General features: G+C 45.0%; 1 protein-coding gene across 1 annotated transcript in view; it reads left to right on the forward strand.

Moving 5' to 3' along the window:
• Positions 1 to 22,427, forward strand: part of LOC125111183 (ATP-binding cassette sub-family A member 13-like) — a 281,764-nt gene that overhangs the window by 69,720 nt on the left and 189,617 nt on the right. Inside the window, 4 exon segments of the mRNA XM_047753036.1 lie at positions 8,359 to 8,473; positions 10,265 to 10,594; positions 13,613 to 13,682; positions 15,187 to 15,318. Of these exon segments, the coding sequence (XP_047608992.1) occupies positions 8,359 to 8,473; positions 10,265 to 10,594; positions 13,613 to 13,682; positions 15,187 to 15,318 (647 nt within the window).

The following is a 22,427-nucleotide window of genomic DNA, read 5'->3' on the forward strand; positions in this document are numbered from 1 at the left end:
CTTGAAGAATTACAGAGAGATAGGGACGAGTTCCAGGCCCGAGGATCGGGCAGTGCAAAGGCCCTGGGGTAGGGGGGGCAGGCTGGCGAGTGAAGGGTCACCAGAGCAGAGCACACAGGGCACGGATGTAGGAGGTGAAATCGGAGAGGGACCTGAATGACCCAGGAGGCTGCTGGAGGGGTTTGAACAGAAGTGACGCCATCCGGCTCGTGTTGTATGTGGAGAAAAGGCTGTGGAGGGTAGCTGTGGAAGCAGAAATCGTTCAGGAGGCGGGGGTGATGATCCAGGTGAGAGATGGTCGTGGCCTGGTCCAGGTTGGTAGCCAGGAGGTGGTGACAGGCAGTCGGACCCTGGTGGCCTTTGGAAGGGAGAGGGGAGAGAATTGATGAGGGTGTGATAGAGGGACGTCCAGGAAGACCTGGCTCTCTTTGTCCAAGTCCTTGGATTTCTGAAATCACGTTTACCTGTGTTGGAGAAGCTGGAGGGTGGGGCAGGTCTGGGGAGAAGAAGAGACGTTCAAGGTCAGAGACGTCTAAGTGCCCGTAGGAGCACAGATGAGATGTGAGCAGAAGGTTTCTCTAGGAGCCTGCAGAGATCCACCTGCAGACATGAACTTGGGAGGCCTCTCCATTCGGATGTATGTACAACTCTGGGCTTGGGTGACATGACGGTGGAACGAGGTGTGGATGGAGAAATGACGAGGCCAGTGGGGCCCTGAGGCCTCTGCCCTTGAAGACCTAGAGAGGGGGAGACAGAGAAGGGAGACAGAACCTGTGAAGTCCTGGTGCCCATGGATTATAAATGGGGGGGCGGTCAAGTATGTCCAGTGAGGCAGCCTCCGTGGGGAGGGAGCAATAGCCAGGTGGGTGTGGACACGGGGGAGGCTGAATCAGACAGCCTCTAGGAGCTTCCCACAAGTGGGGAGAGAGAAATGGGCAGTGGCTGGAGGGGAATTTGGACCAAAGGGGGTTTTTTAATTTTGATTTTTTTATTTAGTATAGGATGCTATTGGGAATAGTCCAGTTAAAGGGAGAATTGATGGTGTGTGTTGGGGAGTGAGGGAGAAGTTCCATCTGATTCAACGAAGGATTTCTCATCTTGTTTGAACACCTCTCTCTCTCTCCGTCTGTGTAGTATCTGTTGGTAACCCATGGAACTAATGTCCTGAGGGATGTACATTGGAAGATGCTATTTTAAGGTTACAGAATTATCTGTAACCCGCAACAGATCTCTAGAACTTATTTGCATTGAAATGTCAGACTTTGTACGGACTTGGACTTATCTTTGCCTTTGGAGTTGATAGGCTGGGTGCTGGAGGCGACCACACCCACCCTGTGTAGGCTGCGTCAGAGCTGAGATGTGAGTGACGTTTTGAGCGGCGCTATGTTTGGAGAGGTGTGAGTGCCTGGCGCATCCTTCCTTTGCTCTGACTTTCCTGGGTGAGTTAGCAAACCAGGAACAGGAAAGGGATGGATGAAATCAAGTCCCCTTCACGCAGGACTGGGGAAGCGTGCCCATTCTGTGTGTGACTCTGGTGCAGGCTGGGTTGGAGGGAACAACCTAAATATGAGCCTCGAGTGTCTCTGATTCACTCCCTCCCTGGCAGCCCTCCTCATGCAAATCATTGATCAGGAGGGACCCCAGCTGGCCACTAGGGAGGGAAGTGGAGATAGAGGGCTGGCATCAGCTCCCTGGCCCAGGCCGCTGATGGGAGGAAGATGGGGGAGAGGGGAGGGAGAAAGCTGCAGTCCTTCTCAGCAGCTGCCACGACAGCATCCTGGACTCTGCCTGTGATTAGGGTCCTGTGTGGTGGGGAGGAGAGGGAGAAAGGCAGGTGACAGGACAGTAGGCAGAGCCAGGGTGATGTGGGAGGGAGAGGTGGAAGTTGCCCATCATCCTACACTTACACCAAAATCATACATCTGGAGACACAAGAATGAAAGCTGATCTCTCTGCGTGGCTCTTCCTGTATATGTGATTTTGATTCAACGTGCTCTTCATTATTTGTCTTTGAACCCATTGAATGTTGCTAATAGAGGCAAAAGCCACGAAGAAAACACTATTAACAGGGAGTTATTAAAGTGAAAACCAAGATTTGCCACCTTCTGAAAAAGAGATGGTGACAGTGAAATGTTTATGAAGATCAGAGTATCCTTTTTAAAAGGTTTAAATAAATGAGAATTTTGATTTCCTAATTTCAAAGTTTATTGACAAGCTTTTCTTTGGGATTTGTAGGGATAAATACATGGAAGTATCTGAAACATATTTGTTTGATTCATGTTGTCTGGATAATAGGAAGGTGACAGACAGTCTTATTTCTGAGCTCATTTAAACATCCCTGGTTTAATATGTTTCTTCTTTGATGGTTTATTTTATAAACAAATTGTTATTAAGAGTTGAGAAAATAGAAAAAAAATCATACTTCATACCCTCTTCTAAAACCTCAGTTGGGTTTTTTTGTTTGTTTGTTTGGGGACTATTTTTCCCATCTATGACCTTGTGATAAATATTTGATATACTTGAAATCATGACATAAGTGTCATGGTCTGTGCACATGGGTCAGAAAAAGACTTTTCCAGCATAGCTGGGTGAAGAGACAGAAGAGTTTACTGAGATAAGAGACACGGCTAGTGTAGTGGGAAGCCTTCCTGATGATTAGGGAGAGCTGACACCAGGTGCATGGCTGTGTCTGTTTTTAAAAGAGAGAGGAGAGGTCTCACAATACACCTGCTGACCTGCTGACTGGCTGGGGAAAGAGGGGTCTTACGATACACTTGCTGGTTGGTTGGGGGTGTATAAGGCCCCTCTAGGGGCAGGGTGAGGAGTGGGCCACATACCTTTGCTAGTAGGGAGCAGGAAGGAGTAGGCCAGGTTGCTCAAAGCGGGGGAGGTGGCATTACAATGAGATGGGCAGGGTGATGATAATTCACCTGGTAATTCTTGTCTTGGCCAGAGGCTTTGGGTTCTGTCTCCTTGAAGAGGCCTTGAAGTCCCACACTAAGAGCCCAAGGTTTGTGTTGTTTCTTCATTCGGAATAATTTATGGAGCGCTTGCTCTGTGTCTCTCCATGGCTGCTGGTGAAGAAAGATGTTATCTCTGCCTCTGGAAGCTTGTAGACGAGGGTTTCCCAGGACCGGGTAAGGCCAGAGAGCCGTGGGTCGTGTCCCTGTGGGGGTTCCCAAGGAATGAGAATCAGGGGACCTCTTCTTACGCATCTTGGAAGTCAGTGGAGGTGTACAGGCCTCAACATCAGACACGACACGTGCCTTCCCCACCCTCGCTCAGGCCTGAGGGAGGATTGAAATCAAACAAAGCCGTTGTGTTCCTGTCCCCTCCCCAACCTCCTGCGCCTGCATTTCTTCTTCAGCAAGTTTGCTCCTTCTGCATTTTTAAAATTCTCTTGGTGCACATGTAGTTTCAATACTTTCTTGTTCTGTTGTTACTTTTTTCAAAGAGCCATCTTTGGACTTTATCAATTTTCTCTCTCTCTCTCTCTTTTTCTTTTTTGGTCTTTCTAATTTATTTGCTACTTCTGCTTTTATTTTTATTACTTCCTTACTTTTATGTACCTTCAATGTATTCTGCTATTTCTTTGATACTTGACACCAATGTTTGATTCATTATTTGTAGTGTTTTTTCCGCCTTTATGTAGTTACCCAAGGAGGTGACTTTGCTTTCAACCATTACTTAGCTGTGCCCGTAGACCTGATACATGGCTAAAAGTTCACTGTGTCCTAGACACCTGCAGTATGGGTTTCTACTATCCTCCTGACCCAGGAGCTGTTAAAAGTAAAGCTTCTTCTAATTCCAGAGTTAAAATTCTCTGGAGTTTTAAGCATGTGAAGTTACTCAGCTTACCTGTAATAAGAAAAAATTTAAATTAAAACTATTCTGTGATAGCATTGAAGAATCAGATCAACAGGCATTCCTGCTGTGGCACAGTGGGAACAGTGGCGTATCTGCGGGAGCAGGAATACAGGTTCCATCCCTAGCCCTTTGCAGTGGGTCAAGGATCTGGCTTTGCTTAGTGTGGCGGATGTTGCTGTGGGCAGCCAAAAAAGAAAAAAAAAATCAGATCCAGAAAAATCCAAAAATTGCATCATACACTGACGTGCCAAATACTGCTAATAAATCCTAATTTTTACATCCCCATCAGAAAATACTATGTCATTTCCACTTTTGAATTTACGGCATTTTTCTCTATCAACATATAATCTACTTTTGTGAATGATTTATGGGCACTTGAAAAGAATTTCTAATTTCCTATTTTATAGTAGTGAATTTACCTGTATTAAGCCTGTTACTTAGGAATTTTCTGTCCTTAATTTGTGTCCACTTCATCTGTCCTAAGATAGATGAATTACAGTCCCTGCTACTGGTATGTCCCCCTTGTTTTTCCTTGGCGTTGACCTTTCAGTTCTTGGGGCTCTGTTACCTAGTGCAGACCTAGGAATAATTGTGTCCGGGGTCTTATTTAATGCTTATTGTGGACTTAATTCTACCTTGTGTATATAAATTAACGGCATCTGCCTTTTTCTCCTTTCTTCTCTTTCTCTGCATCCCCCATTGGCTTGCTGTATTTTTTTTCATCTTTTCATTTAAGATTTTTCTGAAGTATTTTTTTTTAGATGTGTCCCTTGTATGCATCAAATAACTTTTTACACAGGCAAGGTTAGCTGTTCAATGGTATGGAATGATATTTCATGTGTCTGTGGTCTTTGTTATGTCATATTTTTCTACACGTATAAGTTCACTTTTAAACTAATATTAGTACTGTTGCTCTTGTATTAGTGGTTATCTTACAGTTATAATTTTGTATAAATAATATCAATCCTTTCACTTTTTTTTTTACTATGACCAATAGTTAAAAAAAAAAGTAGTTTCTCTTCTTCTATTGTGTACTTTTTCTTGCAATTTTAGTTAATATTATTACTTCACTTAATGTCCTCCTTCATTCCATTAAAGATGGCTATGCTTATATTCTGTGTTTGTCAGTGTTGAAAAAATAATCTTTGATTTTGACAGTCACCAACTTACCCTTCCTCTCTGGCTCATGTTCCCAACTTTCCAATGTTTTGTTTGTTGTATCGTTTTTACATTTCAGGGCATATAACATTGTCAGTCTGCCTTGTCATCTTATCTTTCATTTTTGTTTCAGTCTCCTTTCTACTGGAAAGTACGCACACGGCCCAGCACAGTCAGTGTAAGATTTACCAGTCGTCATTTAGTGGGCTGGCTTGTCATCTAGTGATGCCCTTGAGATGTCATGAGATAACTTAACCTGAGTTCTTACTCTTTAAACTTTTTTGCAGCATTTGTGTTTGAAAGACAGCTTGGCTGGATATGAAAGCCTTGGCTCAGTCTTTCCTTAAATATCTCATAGAAGTAGCCCCATTATCTTGGGCTTTGAAGGTTATTACAAAGAAATCTGAGGCTACCTTGATATTGTCCCTTTTTTACACGACTTAGTAATTTTGACAGATTGCTAATAACTTGAAAATTCAGTAATTTATTTCCATGGCACAAGATGAGTCCTTTCAATGCGTAAACTGAAGTTTTCTTCTTTTTTATGGAAAACCTTGGTGTATTCTAGCATTTCAAATTTTTTGTCTTCTAGTAGTTGGTTTTTCTTCTTTAGGGAATCCAATGGCGTGACTTTCCCCCGTGTGTTTCATATCAGTAAAATGTTCTTAATTCTTTAAACTCTTCCTTTCCCTTTCCTTTTGTTGTGTTTTCATTTGTATTTTCTGTGTCCTTACTGTATTCTGTGTGACATTGCTTGCCCTTGCTCTGCTTCTCATTTCGATGGCATGCTTTCTCCTTCTGTTTCTTTCTTCTTGCAGCTCCCATTCCCTATCTTCTCGCGAGCTCTCCATCCTGTCCCTGGATGGTAACAGTTCTGCTGTGCGATGTTTTTATAGAGCGAATTGCCTTGGGAGACAGTTTTAAACCGATGGCAAAGATGTTGTCTGTTTTCATGTTTCACGTCGCCCATCTTTTTGGATGTGTCCTCCGTTTGTTGATGATTGTGAGACTTTGAACCCACTTTTGTGGATGTTGTGCTAGCCTTTGGCCGTCGTTACTTGTCTTGGGTGGATTGGGTCCTCCTGACCAGTCGTTTGCCAGAGGACCCTGCTGGTGGTGACGACCAGGCCGCGTTAATGGTCTTGGCTCACAGTCTCTCTTCCGTGGTCGTGAAGACCACGTGCTTCCTGCACATGTCCTTGCTCTTCACAGGAGCCCTCACGTGGCACTTGGAAACAGGGTCTCGCGCGGGAGTGGCTGCTGACACCACCCAGTCTAACCTGCTGTCCGGACCCCCTTATCATTGGCCTTTCTCTGTATTGTGCCCCCTGGACTTTAGGAACTGTAGTTTCCTTTTTCAAAACAGAGGCTGGGAAGTCCAGGGCCCAGGGGCTGGTAGATTCTGTTTCTATCGAGGGCCCTGTCTCTGGCTTGAAGACAGCGCCCTTCTGGCTGTGTCCGCAGAGGGAGAGAGAGAGAGAGAACTCTGGCTTGTCTTCTTTTCTCCGTCTCCTCCTCCTCCTTCTTCTTCTTCTTCCTCTTCCTGCACCAGTGGCAGATGTAAGTTCCCAGGCTACAGGTCACATTGGAGCTACAGCTGCTGACCTGCGCCACAGACTTGCGGGATCTGAGCTGCATCTGCAGCCTATACCACTGCTCACAGCAACACCAGATCCTTAACCCCCTGAGCAAGGTCAGGGATCAAACCTGCGTCCTCATGGATACTAGTTGGGTTCATAACCCACTGAGCCAGAATGGGACCTCCCTGTTTTCCTCTTCTTATCAGGACACTGTGGGCCCACCCCTGTCACCTCACCTCAATCTAATTACCACCTCCAGGTATCACCGCTTTGGGGGTTAGGGTTTTAGTGTATGAATTTGGGGGGGTTACTAATACTTGATACATAACAGAGATATAGAAGAAACAGGAAAATAGAGATATTCCTTCTGGAATAGAAATAATCACTTTTGCAAATAATTTCTTAGGAAGTGTGGTTTTGACGGCATGTGCTAGATCGGCAGAGCATGGGGTTTTACTACTAAGATTTATCTACTGTTCATGTGACTCCCGTGTGACCCTGATTATTTTTAGCAGCTTTCTCGAATCCTTGGCCGTCTCTTCCAAATATTTATCAAAATTGCAGTGTGCGTTTTTTCCTTCTCTGGTTGTTTCCTTCTCCTTGTTTCCAGGAGCAGACTAGGAATGGGCTGAGTTACACACCATGAACTGTAATGTCTCATCTCCAATCTCTTATTCTGCTTGATTTCTATGAATTGGCCTCACTCAGACGTGTGTATGCAGAGCGTCTGGACCTTCTCTGGGATCTGGGGTAGTTGCCCAGATGCAGGTCTATCCAATTCCAAGCCTCTCACCACCTCTTCTTTGTAGAGATAGGAGAGGTACTCACTTGCATTCTGCTTTGAGTTTGCACACCTATGTCGACTTGGAAAAAATGCACAACCTGAAAGTTGAGAGTTAAGTTTTATTTGGGGAAAAATTAGGACTTAAGCCCAGGAGCAGCATCTCAGGTAGCCCTGAGAAACCCTTCAGAGGAGGTGAGGGAGGAGCTAGGATATATGAGTTTTTTCAACAGAGGGCAGGGAGCAGGAACAACAGACGCCTGGGCTCACAGACATCCCTCCTTTGACGTGCACCTGCGCCGTCAGGGCCAGGCTCCCGAGTCTTCACAGCCTGCGGGACTCACTGCCTTCGCACGTGATTGTGGCAGTCTTTGTTTTATCCTAACTACAGACCAGGAGGTGGTATTTCAGACGGCTCTGAAATACTGCCCCAAAGAGGGGAAGGCGGACTCTCAGGATTCGATAAAGGTGAGGGGGAGGTGCCTGCAGCCATGTGAACGTTTTACAACAGTTTGCTGCTGGTCTCAGCAAGGTCTACTAGTCACAACGTCAGTCATCACAAAGGATTTGAGTGTTTTTCTAGATATGAGGAGATGCAAGAATTGGGCTCATAAAATCTTGTCCTAAAAGTGTCTGTCTGAAGACCTGCCCTTCCAGTTCCCCCAGAGCCCAGCGTGCTTCTCTCCTGGTCTCCACCCTGAGCTCTGCTCAGCGGGTGCTGCGGGTCGGCGGCTACAGTGGCTCATGATTCAATCCATGTAGAGGCCATGGGTGACAAGTGCCAAATTCCAGGCCACACCTGTTAAATCGGGACACTCGTCACAGGCCTAAGGAGATGGTCACGTGAGTTCTTGTTCTTGGAGGAGCGCTGCAGCTCTAAGGACAACGTAAAGAAAGCGGGCACAGGTGCAGGACTTAGCGCCAGTGCCTCTCTGCGCAGACTCTGACGCTGACTGCCTCGTTTATTCACAGCTTCCTGAACAACGTCGGCTTCTTTTTCCCCCTGATAATGATGCTGACGTGGGTGGTGTCCGTGGCCAGCACAGTCCGAAAGCTGGTTTACGAGCGGGAGATCCAGCTGGAAGAGGTAAACAGCGTCAGGGCTGGCCGGGGATCTGGGCAGGGGGAGCAGCGGCCCTGGATCCTGCCCCATCCCTGACCCTACCCTGCGGCCCACGAAACTCACTGTCTGTGGAGGTCCAGTGCCTGCCAGAGCTTAGCAGGTGCTCCATCTATGACACCTATGGAGTGGCAGGAAGCTGACGGGCCAGCCCATGGTTTGGAAGAAGAAAACCAGAGTTGCTCCCTTGGCGGTTTTTTTTTTTTGTCTTTTTGTTGTTGTTGTTGTTGTTGTTGTTGTTGTTGTTGCTATTTCTTGGGCCGCTCCCGCGGCACACGGAGGTTCCCAGGCTAGGGGTCGAATCGGAGCTGTACCCACCGGCCTACGCCAGAGCCACAGCAACGCGGGATCCGAGCCGAGTCTGCAACCTACACCACAGCTCACGGCAACACCGGATCGTTAACCCACTGAGCAAGGGCAGGGACCGAACCCACAACCTCATGGTTCCTAGTCGGATTCGTTAACCACTGCGCCACGACGGGAACTCCCCTTGGCGGTTTTGATGCGACCTAGACGGACAGAATTCCCGTTTTCATTTCCTGTTGGCATTCTCTATGTATAACCTTCCTGTTTTGGGCCCAATATTGTTAAAAACTGAAATGATCAAAGCTGTTTTTTAAAGAATCAAAGTCTAGGAGTTCCCGTCGTGGCGCAGTGGTTAACGAATCCGACTAGGAACCATGAGGTTGTGGGTTCGATCCCTGGCCTTGCTCAGTGGGTGAAGGATCCGGCGTTGCTGTGAGCTGTGGTGTAGGTTGCAGATGCGGCTCGGATCCCGCATTGCTGTGGCTCTGGTGTAGGCCGGCGGCTACAGCTCCGATTCGACCCCTAGCCTGGGAATCTCCACATGCCACAGGAGCGGCCCAAGAAGTGGCAAAAAGACAAAAAAAATAATCAAAGTCCATAAGGGCATCTAGTCAAGACCCGCCTGCCAACTCAGCCAGGCAGGTGCATGGGTGCAATTATCCACTTGTTTATTAAGAAGAAGGCAGAGGGCAGAGAGTACAATGTGCTTTTCACTCAGTTTTGAATAGAACTTGAACCATTGTTTCGCGTTTCATTTACCTACTGAGAACTGACACGTTCCTGGATTTTTGTGTTTCATTCCCACCCACCTGGGCCCGGGGCACGAGGCCCAGGACTGGGCTCTGCTGCCCGGGGTTGCCCACGGGGTCCCGCCACACGAGTGGTTCTCATTTCACGGGGAAGCAGCCCTCACCCAGAGACATCGCAATGTTGTCCACGAGCAAGGGCTGGGTTTGGTGGATAAATTAGGGTTCGTGTTGTTACTTCACACAGAATTATTTTGCAAGACGTATTGTAAAACCTAAGCAATAACCTCCAAAGAGAGTAGCTTAAGGCCCACTGTTCCTCCCCTGCCTTTTTCTTTGTTTTCATTAAATAAAATCACCAGAAACCAAATGACAAACGAAGAGGGAACGCCACCACCAAAACCTCAATAAACAAGGAAGGGGAGCGAGCTGACGGCGATCAGGTCCGGGGTCTGGGGTCTGCGCCCGCTTTCCCGTCGTGCCCTCTCGCAGCGGCGACCTTCCTCACTGGCCCCAGCCACTCTCTGTAGGGGCTTCGTCACAATTAGCTGCTGCCTCTGGGAGGGCACGTCCAGTGCTGGGCCTCCGGGGGCCCGGTTTCCAGGCTCTGCTTCCCCGTCCACCCACGGTCCCTCTCTTCCCGCCGGCTGCCCTGTTCTTTCTCGGGGTCCTCGTCGCGGTGACTCCAGTGCCCTCGTTTTCACAGTACATGAGGGTGATGGGCGTGGCCCCCGCCGTCCCCTTCCTGGCCTGGCTCCTGGAGAACGTGGCCGTGCTGACCGTGAGCAGTGCCGCCCTGGCCGTCATCCTGAAGACCAGCGGCATCTTCAGGTACAGCAACGGCTGCATCATTTTCCTCTTCCTCCTGGATTTCGGGGTGTCCGTCGTCATGCTGAGCTATTTCCTGAGTGCGTTTTTCAGCCGAGCGAACACAGCTGCCCTCTGCACCAGCCTGGTGTACACCGTCAGCTTTCTGCCCTACATAGTTCTGCTGGTTATGCACAACCAATTAAGTGCTGTCATGCAGACGTTTCTGGTAAGTGAGTTTTTGGTTTTGTGTTTTCTTTTTCTTTTTTTCCTTCTTACGGCTGCACCTGCAGCATGTGGAGGTTCCTGGGATAGGCGTTGAATGGGAGCTGCAGCTGCCGGCCTGTGCCACAGTGACAGCACCCCCTGATCTGAGCTGCATCTGCAACCTACACCTTAGCTTAAGGCAATGCCGGATCCTTATCCCACCAAGGGAAGCCAGGGATCAAACCTGAGTCCCCACGGAGGCAATGTCATGTCCTTAACCGGCTGAAGCCACAACACATACTCTGTGGGTTGGTTTTTAAAACCGCAGAATAAAACTGTCTCGTGCCCTGCAGAACACAAACACTGCCCTGGACCTCTCAGAGCATCGTTTTCAGGTCCTGTGGGCTTTCCAATATCCACCTGTCTCTACCCTCAGGCGCAGACTGGAGGAGGAGGTTCGCTGAAGCTTCAGTGGCTTTGCCGAAGGGCAGCCCATTGAAAACTGGCATTTTTACTGTAACAGCGACTCTTCTCTGAAGAGTCTTGGGGAAATCAGAAGCCTCCTAAAGGAGGCATGTGACTTCAGTTTCTCTTTGTTTCACACATGGATAGAAACAGATTTCCAAAGCTATTTGAGAAGGAAAAAAAAAAGCATTTCTCTTGCAGCATCACGAATCCTATCACATTAAGTGAAAAGATCTTTCCATTAGCAATGTCAGCGTCATTCAGCCATTGAAAGTGTACCTCCTGAAAAGCATTTGAACACTTTTGGGTCTGTAATGTAAATACGTACAAGACAGAAACGCCTTCACCCTTTTATGTCTGTCCCCCGACAAGCACAGTGCCCACACGCCGTGGGGCCTTGGTCATCGGAGGGGAGGAGGGAACCAGATCACAGGGCCAGGGCCGTGGAGGTGGGGTTGTCATGGAAACCGGGCTCAAGGTCAGGTGAGCCCTTCAAAGCGCATTCCGTTGGAAGGCATGACTGGAGTGGCCGGGGAGAATCCGGGGAGGTACCGGGTGAAAGAAGTCAGACGGAGGAAGACAAATACTGCATGTTTTCACTTAAACGTGGAACCTAAAAAAAAAAAAAAGATGAACAAATATAGCAAAACAGAAACAGACTCAAAGATACAGAGAGCAAGCTAGAGGTTACGAGGGGTGGGGAGGGGAGGGAGAGACGAGACAGATGAGGGATTCGGAGGTGCAAACTGCTGTGTATGAACTGATGTGCAGTGTGCGGGTACAGCCAGTATTTTAGGATAACTTCATGTGGAAAACAGTCTGCAAAGATATCGAAGCACTCTATTGTACATTTGAAATTAGTAGACTCTTCTACGTCAACTACACTTCAAGAATCAAGAAAAAAGACTCCCAGGGCGTCTTTGGCCTTTATGGTCACCCAGGGCTGTGTGGCATCCTGAGAGCCCAGGGCCCCTGCCCCTTGCTGCTTGGGAGGGTGGAAGTCTCTGGTCATTTCGCGCCTTGCAGTGAAATACTTCCACGAAAGCCGAATTGTTTTTCTCTAACGTCAATAAACCCCTCAGTCCCCCCTGGTTTCTGCTGGTCATATACACCTAACATAGGTATGAGAGCTGTGGACTCAGCATTTTATCCACCGATGTACACTTATCCGTTTGGACTAGCTTATGTCACACCTGTCTTCACCCATAACCAGTCATTTCATGGGCTAATAGGTGTTTTCAGAATAATTAAAATATCTGGGACCACTTAGTATCCCTCACACGCTCCTTATATATAGAAAAAGAACCATTGAGCACCTGACCTAAATTGCAAATGAATGAATTTTCAGTCTTTATATTTAAGGCTTTGTATATACAAAGTCTGGTTTCCTTTTCACATATCGGATTCGTGTGTGTCTTTGTGTGGTGTTGCTCTGTGCCGTGTTCTAGCGTCTACTTTGTTTTTTTAAAATTATAGTTGATTTATGATGTTCTTTCGATTTCTGCTGTATAGCAAATTGGCCCAGTCATACATATATGTGCATTCTTTTTCTCATATTATCTTCTATCCTGTTCTATCCCAAGAGACTGAATATAGTTCCCTGTGCTATACAGATAGCCTCATTATTTATCTATTCTAAATGTAATAGTTTGCATGTACTATTTTAAATGTTATTGGAATAGAGTTGACTTACAAATGTGGATTAATTTCAGGAGTATAGCAAAGTAAATCAGGTATACCTATTCTTATATCCATTCGTTTTCAGATTCTCTTCCCATATAGGATACCACACAGTACTGAGTAAATTTCCCTGTGCTATGCAGCAGGTCCCTTCTACCCACCTCTTCTGTGTATAGTCGTGTGTATTAATCAACCCCAACCCCCCATTTATCTCGCCCCCCCATTTCTTCTTTGGTAAACATAAGTTTGGTTTTGAAATTTTTGAATCTGTTTCTGTTTTGTGAGTTCTATTATATCATTTCTCTTAGATTCCACATATTAATGATCTCATATTTTAATGTTTTCTAGAAAATAAAAATTCTAATTCTGGTGCATCATATTTTTAAACAGGATACTTTTCCAAAGAGGGTTTTGTTTGTTTGTTTTTTAACGTAGGACCTCTCCACTGGAAATGAAATAACATTTTCTTCCAATGTGCCCTCTCCCTAGTGTAGAATCACGTAGCTACTCCATCAGTCTGCTGCAGTGTGCTCCAGGGCAGTCGCTTAATAATAAAATATAGTAAATTGCTCTATTCCATTTTCCACTGTTTTGTGTTATGCATTTCTGTATACAGTGTGTTGGATTTATGACACTTCAAGCGCTGCAGTAAAGAGAAATAATTCCTTTTAACATTAAAAACTAGCTTGTTATCACACTTTTCCGAGTGGGCTGACATACAGCTGAGTCTCCAGGTTTAGATATTGAAATCACCGCCTGGAGCGATGGTTTGGCATCATTAGAGTCAAACGTGTCATGGTTTCTTTATTTGGGTTTAGCTCTGTGGACTTTCTGGTTCCAGTCAGGCAAGCACTAACTTGCTGTTTTTCTCTTCACTCCATCAATCTGTGCGCAGTGCCTCCTCTCCACAACTGCCTTTGGACAAGGAGTGTTTTTTGTTACGTTCCTAGAAGGGCAAGAGGCAGGTAAGAGGATGCATTTTTTAAAAAGGAACTCTCGGTGACTCAGGGTTTTGGCAACACAGAGTTACCGTGTTGCCAGGAATGACAGTGGAGTGTTACTTTCAAAGGGGAGGGTTTGAAATGAGATCCTGGCCTCTGTGGAGCTGATGTAGACGCCTCCCACTGCATTGCTGGTGGGAGAAGCAGACTAGAACAGTTATACCATCCTGTGCCCCAGGCGCTGCTCCAGGTCGAGGCATCTGGCCAGCGCCTGGGGCTTCCCCTGTTACACCCTGGAAACACACGTGACCAACTCAGTGACCTTCAGACGTCTCCCAAGGTCGGCTGTGCAACATCCCATCTCTTAGACTGTTAGGGAACTAGAGCCTGTCTTCCTAGACCTTCTGCTCAGTTTTCCTACTTTGTCCTTCTAATGCTCTCTTTCACATGACGACTGTTTATGTACCATTAGCTCTCACCTTTGCTTCCAGTTTCTGGATCCTTCCTGAAAGCATAGACTAGAGAACCGTTATCTCCTCTCTTTTATCTCTATTTTATCCCAATTAATTGAGCCTATAACAATTGAAAAAAATTTCATTGGCAGCATTTTTCACTTATATTGGGATTTTTGGCGAATAAAATCCTAGATCAGAACCGACGTATATTTCTTACATGTTTATATGGTTTTTGTGGTGTATTTCTGAAAACATTTGCAGGGAAATTATATGACATATGTGAAACTGAGCTCCAGATATCATCATATCAGCTTACTAATTTCTTCTCAGACTTTTCAGTAACACATGTTGAACCATTCTAAACTATAGTCTACTAAAACCACATTAAAACGGATAAGTAATCCTGAATGACCTACCCTAATTTCTTTAAACAAAATTGGATCACAAGGATACGGAAGAAAAATGGTCACCATTAGATCCTTTGAATATTTTGGACCAAATTCCGATAGGGTACACAACGTTAAAACATTTTTTTTGGGGGGGGGGGTTTCTAGGTTAGCAGCATAAGAAAATTGAGGAAGATGAATATTTTTCTTAAATTAATTTTAATTCAACGATAACTTGCAAACATAAGAAAAGAAGAATTCTTTCCTACTGTATATCTTATATATCCTGTTTCTCTATTTTCCAAGAGCAAGAAGAATAGTTTAATTTGGAGTGGGTTCTCAAGGAGCCTTTATATTAAAAAAAAAAAAAAAAAAAGCTTATTTCCCCAAATGCAGATTTTTTTTTTACTAGTTAAGCAAAGACAACTAGCTATAAGTAAAGCCACCTTTAACAAATGTTGGAATGTTAGGTATTCAAATGTTAATGGTGACCCCACCTGCCACCCTTGAATCAGTGTGAGATTACGCAAGCTGAGAGAACTGCACAGGGCTGATGGTATTGACCTTCCTTTGGTTCAGCTGTGTTCCGCTTTCGCTTGAGCCTCCAGGGCTAATGAACTCCTCTCCCCAAAGTCTGCATGGAAGGAAGATGTGCAGTTCTACCTCTGACCTTTCTCTTCCTTGCAGGCATGCAATGGGATAATATGTACGAGTCTCCAGAACAAGCAGGCATGACATTTGGCTGGGTTTGCTGGATGATTCTGTTTGATTCAGGCCTTTATTTTGTATGTGGATGGTACTTGAGCAACTTGATTCCTGGTAAGAATTTCGCACTTTATAAGATGACAGTGTCAACTTAAAAGACAGTTTGAAACAATGTATGTGAATATGAGGATAATTACTTGTTCTTTGGACAAGTCAGCGGAAGGAGAGTAGATAGGATGTATTTTAAAGGGAGCTGTGGATGTCTGCAGGGAAGATGGATCTTCCAAATCCTGAGACAAACGGCACAGACCATGTGAGGGCAGACGCTGGACGGAGCCCTCCAGGCCCATCAGGCAGCTCCGCAACGAGGGGTTCCTAGAGACAGAAGCGCCTGGGCCCCGGCTCCCACCATCTTGTGCTCGAGAAAGATGGGGTGAGGGAGCGAGGGCTGCAGAGTCTGGGCGCCCACGTGGGCCCCTGGCGGCCAGGGGTTCGGAGAGTGGCAGGAAACAGGACTATCAAGGCCCCATTCTCAGCCAGGTCAGTGGGCGGCAGCACTGGGATGGAAGCCAGGCTGGGAACCAGGGAGCTGTGCTGGGGGCTGGGGGTGAGGGGCCAGCAGGAGCTGTCAGTGGTATCGATGGAGGTGATGGCAGGGCGACCCCCAGAGATGGTCCTCCCTGCCGGTCCGTGGGGGCGGAGGCTCACCCCAACACCCGGCTCACCCCCCAAAAGCAGAGACAGCACTTTACAATTTTTTCATTTGATGTTTTTAGAAATAGCGTTTTAATGGTATTATACTTTCTTGCTGCAATTGCTGGTGATTCTGGCTCTTTATTTTCTGAACAACTGATATTTCAGGCGGCATCTAACTTTTAACGTTAAGAACTGAAAAAAGAGGAGTTCCCGTCGTGGCGCAGTGGTTAACAAATCCGACTAGGAACCATGATGTTTCGGGTTCAATCCCTGGCCTTGCTCAGTGGGCTAAGGATCCGGTGTTGCCGTGAGCTGTGGTGTAGGTCACAGACGCAGCTCGGATCCCCAGTTGCTGTGGCTCTGGTGTAGGCCAGCAGCTATAGCTCCAATTAGACGCCTAGCCTGGGAACCTCCATATGCTTTGGGAAGCAGCCCTAGAAAAAGGCAAAAAGACAAAAAAAAAAAGAACTGAAAAAAGAGATTCTAATTACATACAAGCTGAAAATGGAGGAATGAGAAAAAAAAAAAAACAGCTTCATTCTGTTTAAAAAAATATGTTGTAGACTTGGAGGGCTCAGGCATCACTTAGGAATGAGTAAAAATCAAAGTAGAGTGGATCACGGAAAAGATTATTTTACATACAAGCAGGAAAAATGGCACCAAAAGAGGCAGAGAGAGAGCACAGATGAGAAATGTGATATATTTTGAAAAAAATTTACGTGGCATTGTCTTGGCGTTTGAATAAAATTTAAGAAAAGGTGAATTCTAGGAAACGAGATTACGAGAATTAACTGAGAAGGCCAAGGTAAAGGGAAAAGGCGGAGTGGGGAGAAGCAGGTGGAGTTTACAGAGAAGCTGCTTAACGTACAAAGGAATGTGGCAGAACGTGTTCTGAGGTGGATTTAAAATGCACAAGGTGAGACCCCAGAGCAGAGCAGAGCATCCAGGCCTGCGGGAAGAGCCAGCACAGCAGGGAGCACTGTGGCGGGACAGTGATGCCTCAGACGGCCTGTGGACCTCTGCCCTGCCTCTGCCCTGCCGGAGGAGGAGGAGCAGATCCAGGGGCGCCGTCGCATTCCAAGGAGAAGCAAAACCTGGACTTGCAGCGTAAAAGTTCGGCACAGCGCAGCCAAAGTCAGTCAAAAAGAAGCCAGCCTGTAGCTGATACAAAATGATAGCTGTCTTGGAGTTCACAGGCGAAGCAAGAATCCAAAATCACGCTACCTCCAGCGCCGTGGAGACCACCAGCCCTTTGGGCCATGGATCCAGAAGGAGCTGAATTTTCCCTTAACCATCAGGCCCTGAGGCATGAGGTTCCTGGGTCCTTATTTTCATATATTACAGTGATTTGTAACATTGCACATTTTTCATAGGTGCGTCATGGTTCAGTATCTTTCTATGTTATAGCATGTTCATCCCAAAAGTCTGCTTTCCGTCTCTCTCCACGCAGCTGATCCTGTGCACATTTTGCCCTTCCTTCACCCCACTTCAGCTCTCCTAACCAGTCCGTTCCCTGTATCCAGGTATTTGCTTTTGCTTTATTTATTTATTCCACATGAGTAAAATCTTACTGTTTTTGTCTTTATCCATCTGGCTTATTTCACTCAGCGTAATATCCTCAAAGTCTCTCCACGTCATTTTAAATGGCAGTATTTCATCTTTTTTATGGCTGAGTAGTATTCCGTCTTTTTGTCTATTCATCTATGGATAGGCACTGAAGTCATTTCTGCAGTTTGGCTATTGTAAACAATGCCATGGTGAATATAGAGGGGCATACACCATTTCAAATGAATGTTTTCATATCCTTTGGGTAAATACACAACAGTGGGATTGGGGGATCATATGTTAGTCCTCTCCTTAACTTTTTGAGGAACCCCCATGCTGTTCTCCGCAGTGGCTGCACCAGTTTACATTCCCACTAACAGTGTAGGAGGGTTTCATTTTCTCTGTGTACTTATTATTTCACCATTCGTAATGGGCATGAGGTGATGTTGCGGTTTTGATTTACATTTCCCGAGTGACCAGTGACACTGAACACCTTTTCATGTGCCTGTTGACCCTCTCAATATCCTTTTTTGGAAAAATGTCTATTCAGATCTTCTGCCTATTTTTAAAATCAGATTTTTTGGGGGTTGTCAGTTGTATGAGTTATTAATATATTTTGGATATTAACCTCTTGACAGATACATGATTTTCAGATATATCCACCCATTGGTAGGTTAGATTTTCATTTGTGGCTGGTTTCTTTGCTGTTCAGATTTTTGCTTTGATACGGCCCCATTTATAGTTCCTTTTGTTTTCCTTGCCTGAGGAGACAGACCTAGAAAGATTATTGCTTAGACTGGTGTCAAAGAATGTACTGCCTTTATTTTCTTCTGTAAATCTTATGGTTTCAGTACTGATCTTCAATCTTTAATTCATTTTGAGCTAGTTTATTTTTTGGTATGGTGTAAGGTAGTGGCCTAGTTTCACTCTTTTGTATATGGCTGTCCAGCTGTCCCAACACCATTTATTGAAAAGATTGTTCTTTCTCCATTGTATATTCTTTGCTCCTTTGTTGTCAATTGTCCATATACATGTGGGTTTATTTCTGAGCCTTCAATTCTGTTCCATTGATCTCTGTGTCTGCCTTTCTGCCAATACCATGCTGTTTTGATTACTGTGGTGTTGCAGTATAATTTGAAATCAGGATAGTTCTAGATTTGTTTGTTTTTCTCAGGATTGCTTTGGCTTGTCTGGATCTTTTGGGTTCCATACAAATTTCAGGGGTTTTTTTTGTTCTATTTCTGTTGAAAATGCTGTTGTGATTTTTATGGGTATTGCATTGAATTTGTAGATTGTTTTAGGGAATAGACATTTTTGAAATGTTAGTTCTTCCAATATGTAAGTATAGAATACTTTTTCATTCCTTTATGTTGTCTTCAATTTCTTTCAACAATCCCTTATAGTTTTCAGTGTACAGTTCTTTCACCTTTATTTATTACTAAGGTATTTTATAGTTTTTGTGGTAATTGTAAATTAGACTTTAGAAAAACTTTCTGCTTGCTCATTGTGAGTATGGAGACATAATAGGTTTTACATATTGATTTTGAATATGCTGCAACTTTACTGTATTCATTTATTATTTCTAATAGTATTAAAGTCTTTAGGGTTTTCTGTGTATAAAAACCACATCATTTGCAAATAGTGACAGTTTTACTTCTTCCTTTCCAATTTGGATGCTTTTTATTTCTATTCTTGTCTAACTGCTCTAGCCAGGACCTCCAGTGCTGTATTGAATAGAAGTGGTGAAAGTGGGTACCCGTCTTTACTCCTGATCTTAGAGGGAGAGCTCTCGGTTTTTCACCAGTGACTCTGACTTTAGCTGTGAATTTGTCATACGGCTAAAGTCATTTTGAGGTACATTCCTTCTGTATCCATTTTCTTGAGAGTTTTTTTTTTTCTGTCATAAATGCATGTCAAATCTTGTCAGATACTTTTTCTGCATCTATTGAGATCACTGTACTTTTTTTCCCTTCATTTGGTTTGTGTGTTATATCGGGGTAATGTTGGCTCAGTAAATTAATTAGAAAGTGTTCTCTCATTTTCTTTTTCTTTTTTTCTTTTCTTTCTTTTTTTTTTTTTTTGTCATTTTAGGGCTCTACCCATGGCATATGAAGGTTCCCAGGCTAGGGGTCAAATTGGAGCTGTAGCCTCCTCCAGCCTACGCCAGAGCCACAGCAATGCCAGATCCGAGCTGCGTCTGTGACCTACACCACAGCTCATGGCAATGCCAGATCCTTAACCCACTGAGCGAGGCCAGAGATGGAACCCGCATCCTCATGTTTCCTGGTCAGATTTTTTTTACACTGTACCACGATGGAAACTCCAGGAAGTATTCTCTCATTTTCAGTGTTTTAGAAGAGTTTGAAAAGGGTAGGTGTTAAATCTTTGAGGTGTTCCTGTTGTGGCTCAGTGGTTATGAATCCAACTAGTATCCATGAGGATGTGGGTTTGATCCCTGGCCTCACTCAGTGGGTTAAGGATCTGGTGTTGGTATGAGCTGTGGTATCGGTCACAGCTGTAGCTCGGATCTGGCATGGCTGTGGCTGTGGCATAGGCTGGCAGCTGCAGCTCTCAACCCCTAGCCTGGGAACTTCCTATGCTGCAAGTATGGCCCTAAAAAGCAAAAGAACAAAATTTTGGTAGAATTTACCTGTGAAGCCATCTGGTGCTGGACTTTTTTTTTGGGGGGGGGATGTTTTTATTACTGTTTCAATCTCCTTATAATGATCAGTCTGTTCAGATTTTCTGTTTCTTCACAATTCAGTCTTGGAGGCTGTACGATTCTAAGAATTTACCCACTTCTTCTGGGTGGTCCAACTGTTTTTTGGTATGTCTAGCTCTTCATAGTATTGTCTTATAAGCCTTTATCTTTCTGTGGTATCCACTGTGATTTCTTATCTTTTATTTCTAATTTTGTTTCTCTGAGCCTGTACTTTTTTTTCTCGGTGAGTCTAGATAAAGGTGTATCGATTTTGTTTATCTTTTTCGAAGAACCAGTTTTTCATTTCTTTGATCTTTTCTATAGTCTTTTTAGTTTCTATTTCATTCATTTCTGCTCTGATTTTTATTATTTCCTCCTTTTTTCTGACTTTGGGCTTTGTTTGTTCTTTTTCTAGTTCCTTTAGGTGTGAGGTTAGATTGAGATGTTTTTCTGTTTCTTGAAGCAGGACTGTCTTGCTCAAAACTTTCCTTTTGCTGAATCCATAGATTATATCATACTTTTATGTAATTTGCCTTCAGGTATTTTTTAAATTTCTCCTTTGGTTTCTTCATTGATCTGCTACTACTGAACTGAACTGCTCATGCTCAGTAAAGGCAAAATCTACTGATTCCAGGTTATTGAAGGAAACTGCAGTGTTTACTGCAGGCAGCAAAGAGTGTGGGTAGCTAATGCTAAAAAAACAAAACAACAAAATCAAAGAACAAAAACACTCCACAGTGGCTTACAGGGAAAGAGCTTTTTGTTTTGTTTTCTTCTTTTTAGGGCCACACCTGTAGCATATGGAGGTTCCCAGGCTAGGGGTCCAATCAGAGCTGCATCTGCAGGCCTGCACCACAGCCACAGCAACGTGGTATCTGAGCCGTGTCTGTGACATACACCACAGGATGCAACGCCAGATCCTTAACCTGCTGAGCGAGACCAGGCATCAAACCCATGTTCTCATAGATACCAGTTGAGTTCACAACCTGCTGAGCCACAGCAGGAACTCCCAGGGAAAGGTTTTTAAAGACAGACCGAGGGAAGTAGATTGAGGGTGTGTGACCAGATTGTGGGTAATCTCCCTGGTTAATGGTAAGGTAAACAGGCATCAATATCATCAACCTTCTGGCTCCAACTGGTCTGGAGTCTATGTGCCTGCTGTTAACTTTTTCCACCTGCTGAGGGTTTCAGTATCTACAAAGCAGGTGAGAGGACATGACTCAGAATATTATCTGTAGCCTTTGAGGAGGGACGGAATGGTCCTCCACTTAGTTTAATGGGTAAATTTTTAGTTTTTCTGGCTAGACCATCTCCCTTTGTTTCTGCATTTTCTTATTTCTCTGATTAAATGTATTCTTTGGAACTCAGAGAGGACCTAGGAGGCTAAAGTTTTTCTGCAGACAAGACACGGAAGGAGGACCTGGGGTGGGGCAGTTGTGGGAAGGCCCCATGGAGGCCTGCTCAGTTACAGGCCCAGTAGAGGTCCGATAGTGTCCTATTTAGCCCCCAAATTTGTGATTTTTCTCCAGCTTTCTTCTGGTAGTTGATTTCTAGTTTCATATCATTATGGTTGGAAAAGATACTTGAAATGATTCCAATCTTTTTAAATTTATTGAGGTTTGTTTTGTGTCCCAGTATATGGTCTCAACTTGAGAATGCGTTATGTGCCCTTGAGAAAAATATGTATTCTGCTGCATTTGGCTGGAATGGTCCGTGTAAATCTGTTAAGTCCTCGCGATACAATGTTTTATTTAAGGCTAATGTTTCCCTGTTCGTTTTCCGTCTGGATGCTCTCTCCATGGATATAGGCAGGGTATTAAATTCCCCTGCTCTTATTGTGCTGCTGTCAATTTCTCCCTTTAGATCTGTGAATAATTGCTTTGTATATTGTCATGCTCCGGTGTTGTGTGCACATATGTTAATCAGTGTTAGGTCTGCTTGATGAATTGTCCCTTTACCATCACAGACGGTCCATCGCTGTCTCTTGGTACCTTTTTGGCCTGAGCTCTGTTTGGCCAGAGTTAAGCGTGAAGACACCACTTTCTTTGGTTTCCATTTGCCTGGAGCGTCCTCTTTCTCCCCTTCTCTTTGAGACGGTATTTGTCTTCAGCGAGCCTCCCGGGGGCAGCCTGTGGTTGGGTCTTGTGTTATAATCCATCCGGCCGCTGGAGCGTCCTCTTTCTCCCCTTCTCTTTGAGACGGTATTTGTCTTCAGTGAGCCTCCCGGGGGCAGCCTGTGGTTGGGCCTTGTGTTATAATCCATCCGGCCGCTGGAGCGTCC

The sequence above is a fragment of the Phacochoerus africanus genome, chromosome 11 (genome assembly GCF_016906955.1).
Source record: "Phacochoerus africanus isolate WHEZ1 chromosome 11, ROS_Pafr_v1, whole genome shotgun sequence".
In the NCBI taxonomy this organism is placed as follows: Eukaryota; Metazoa; Chordata; class Mammalia; order Artiodactyla; family Suidae; genus Phacochoerus; species Phacochoerus africanus.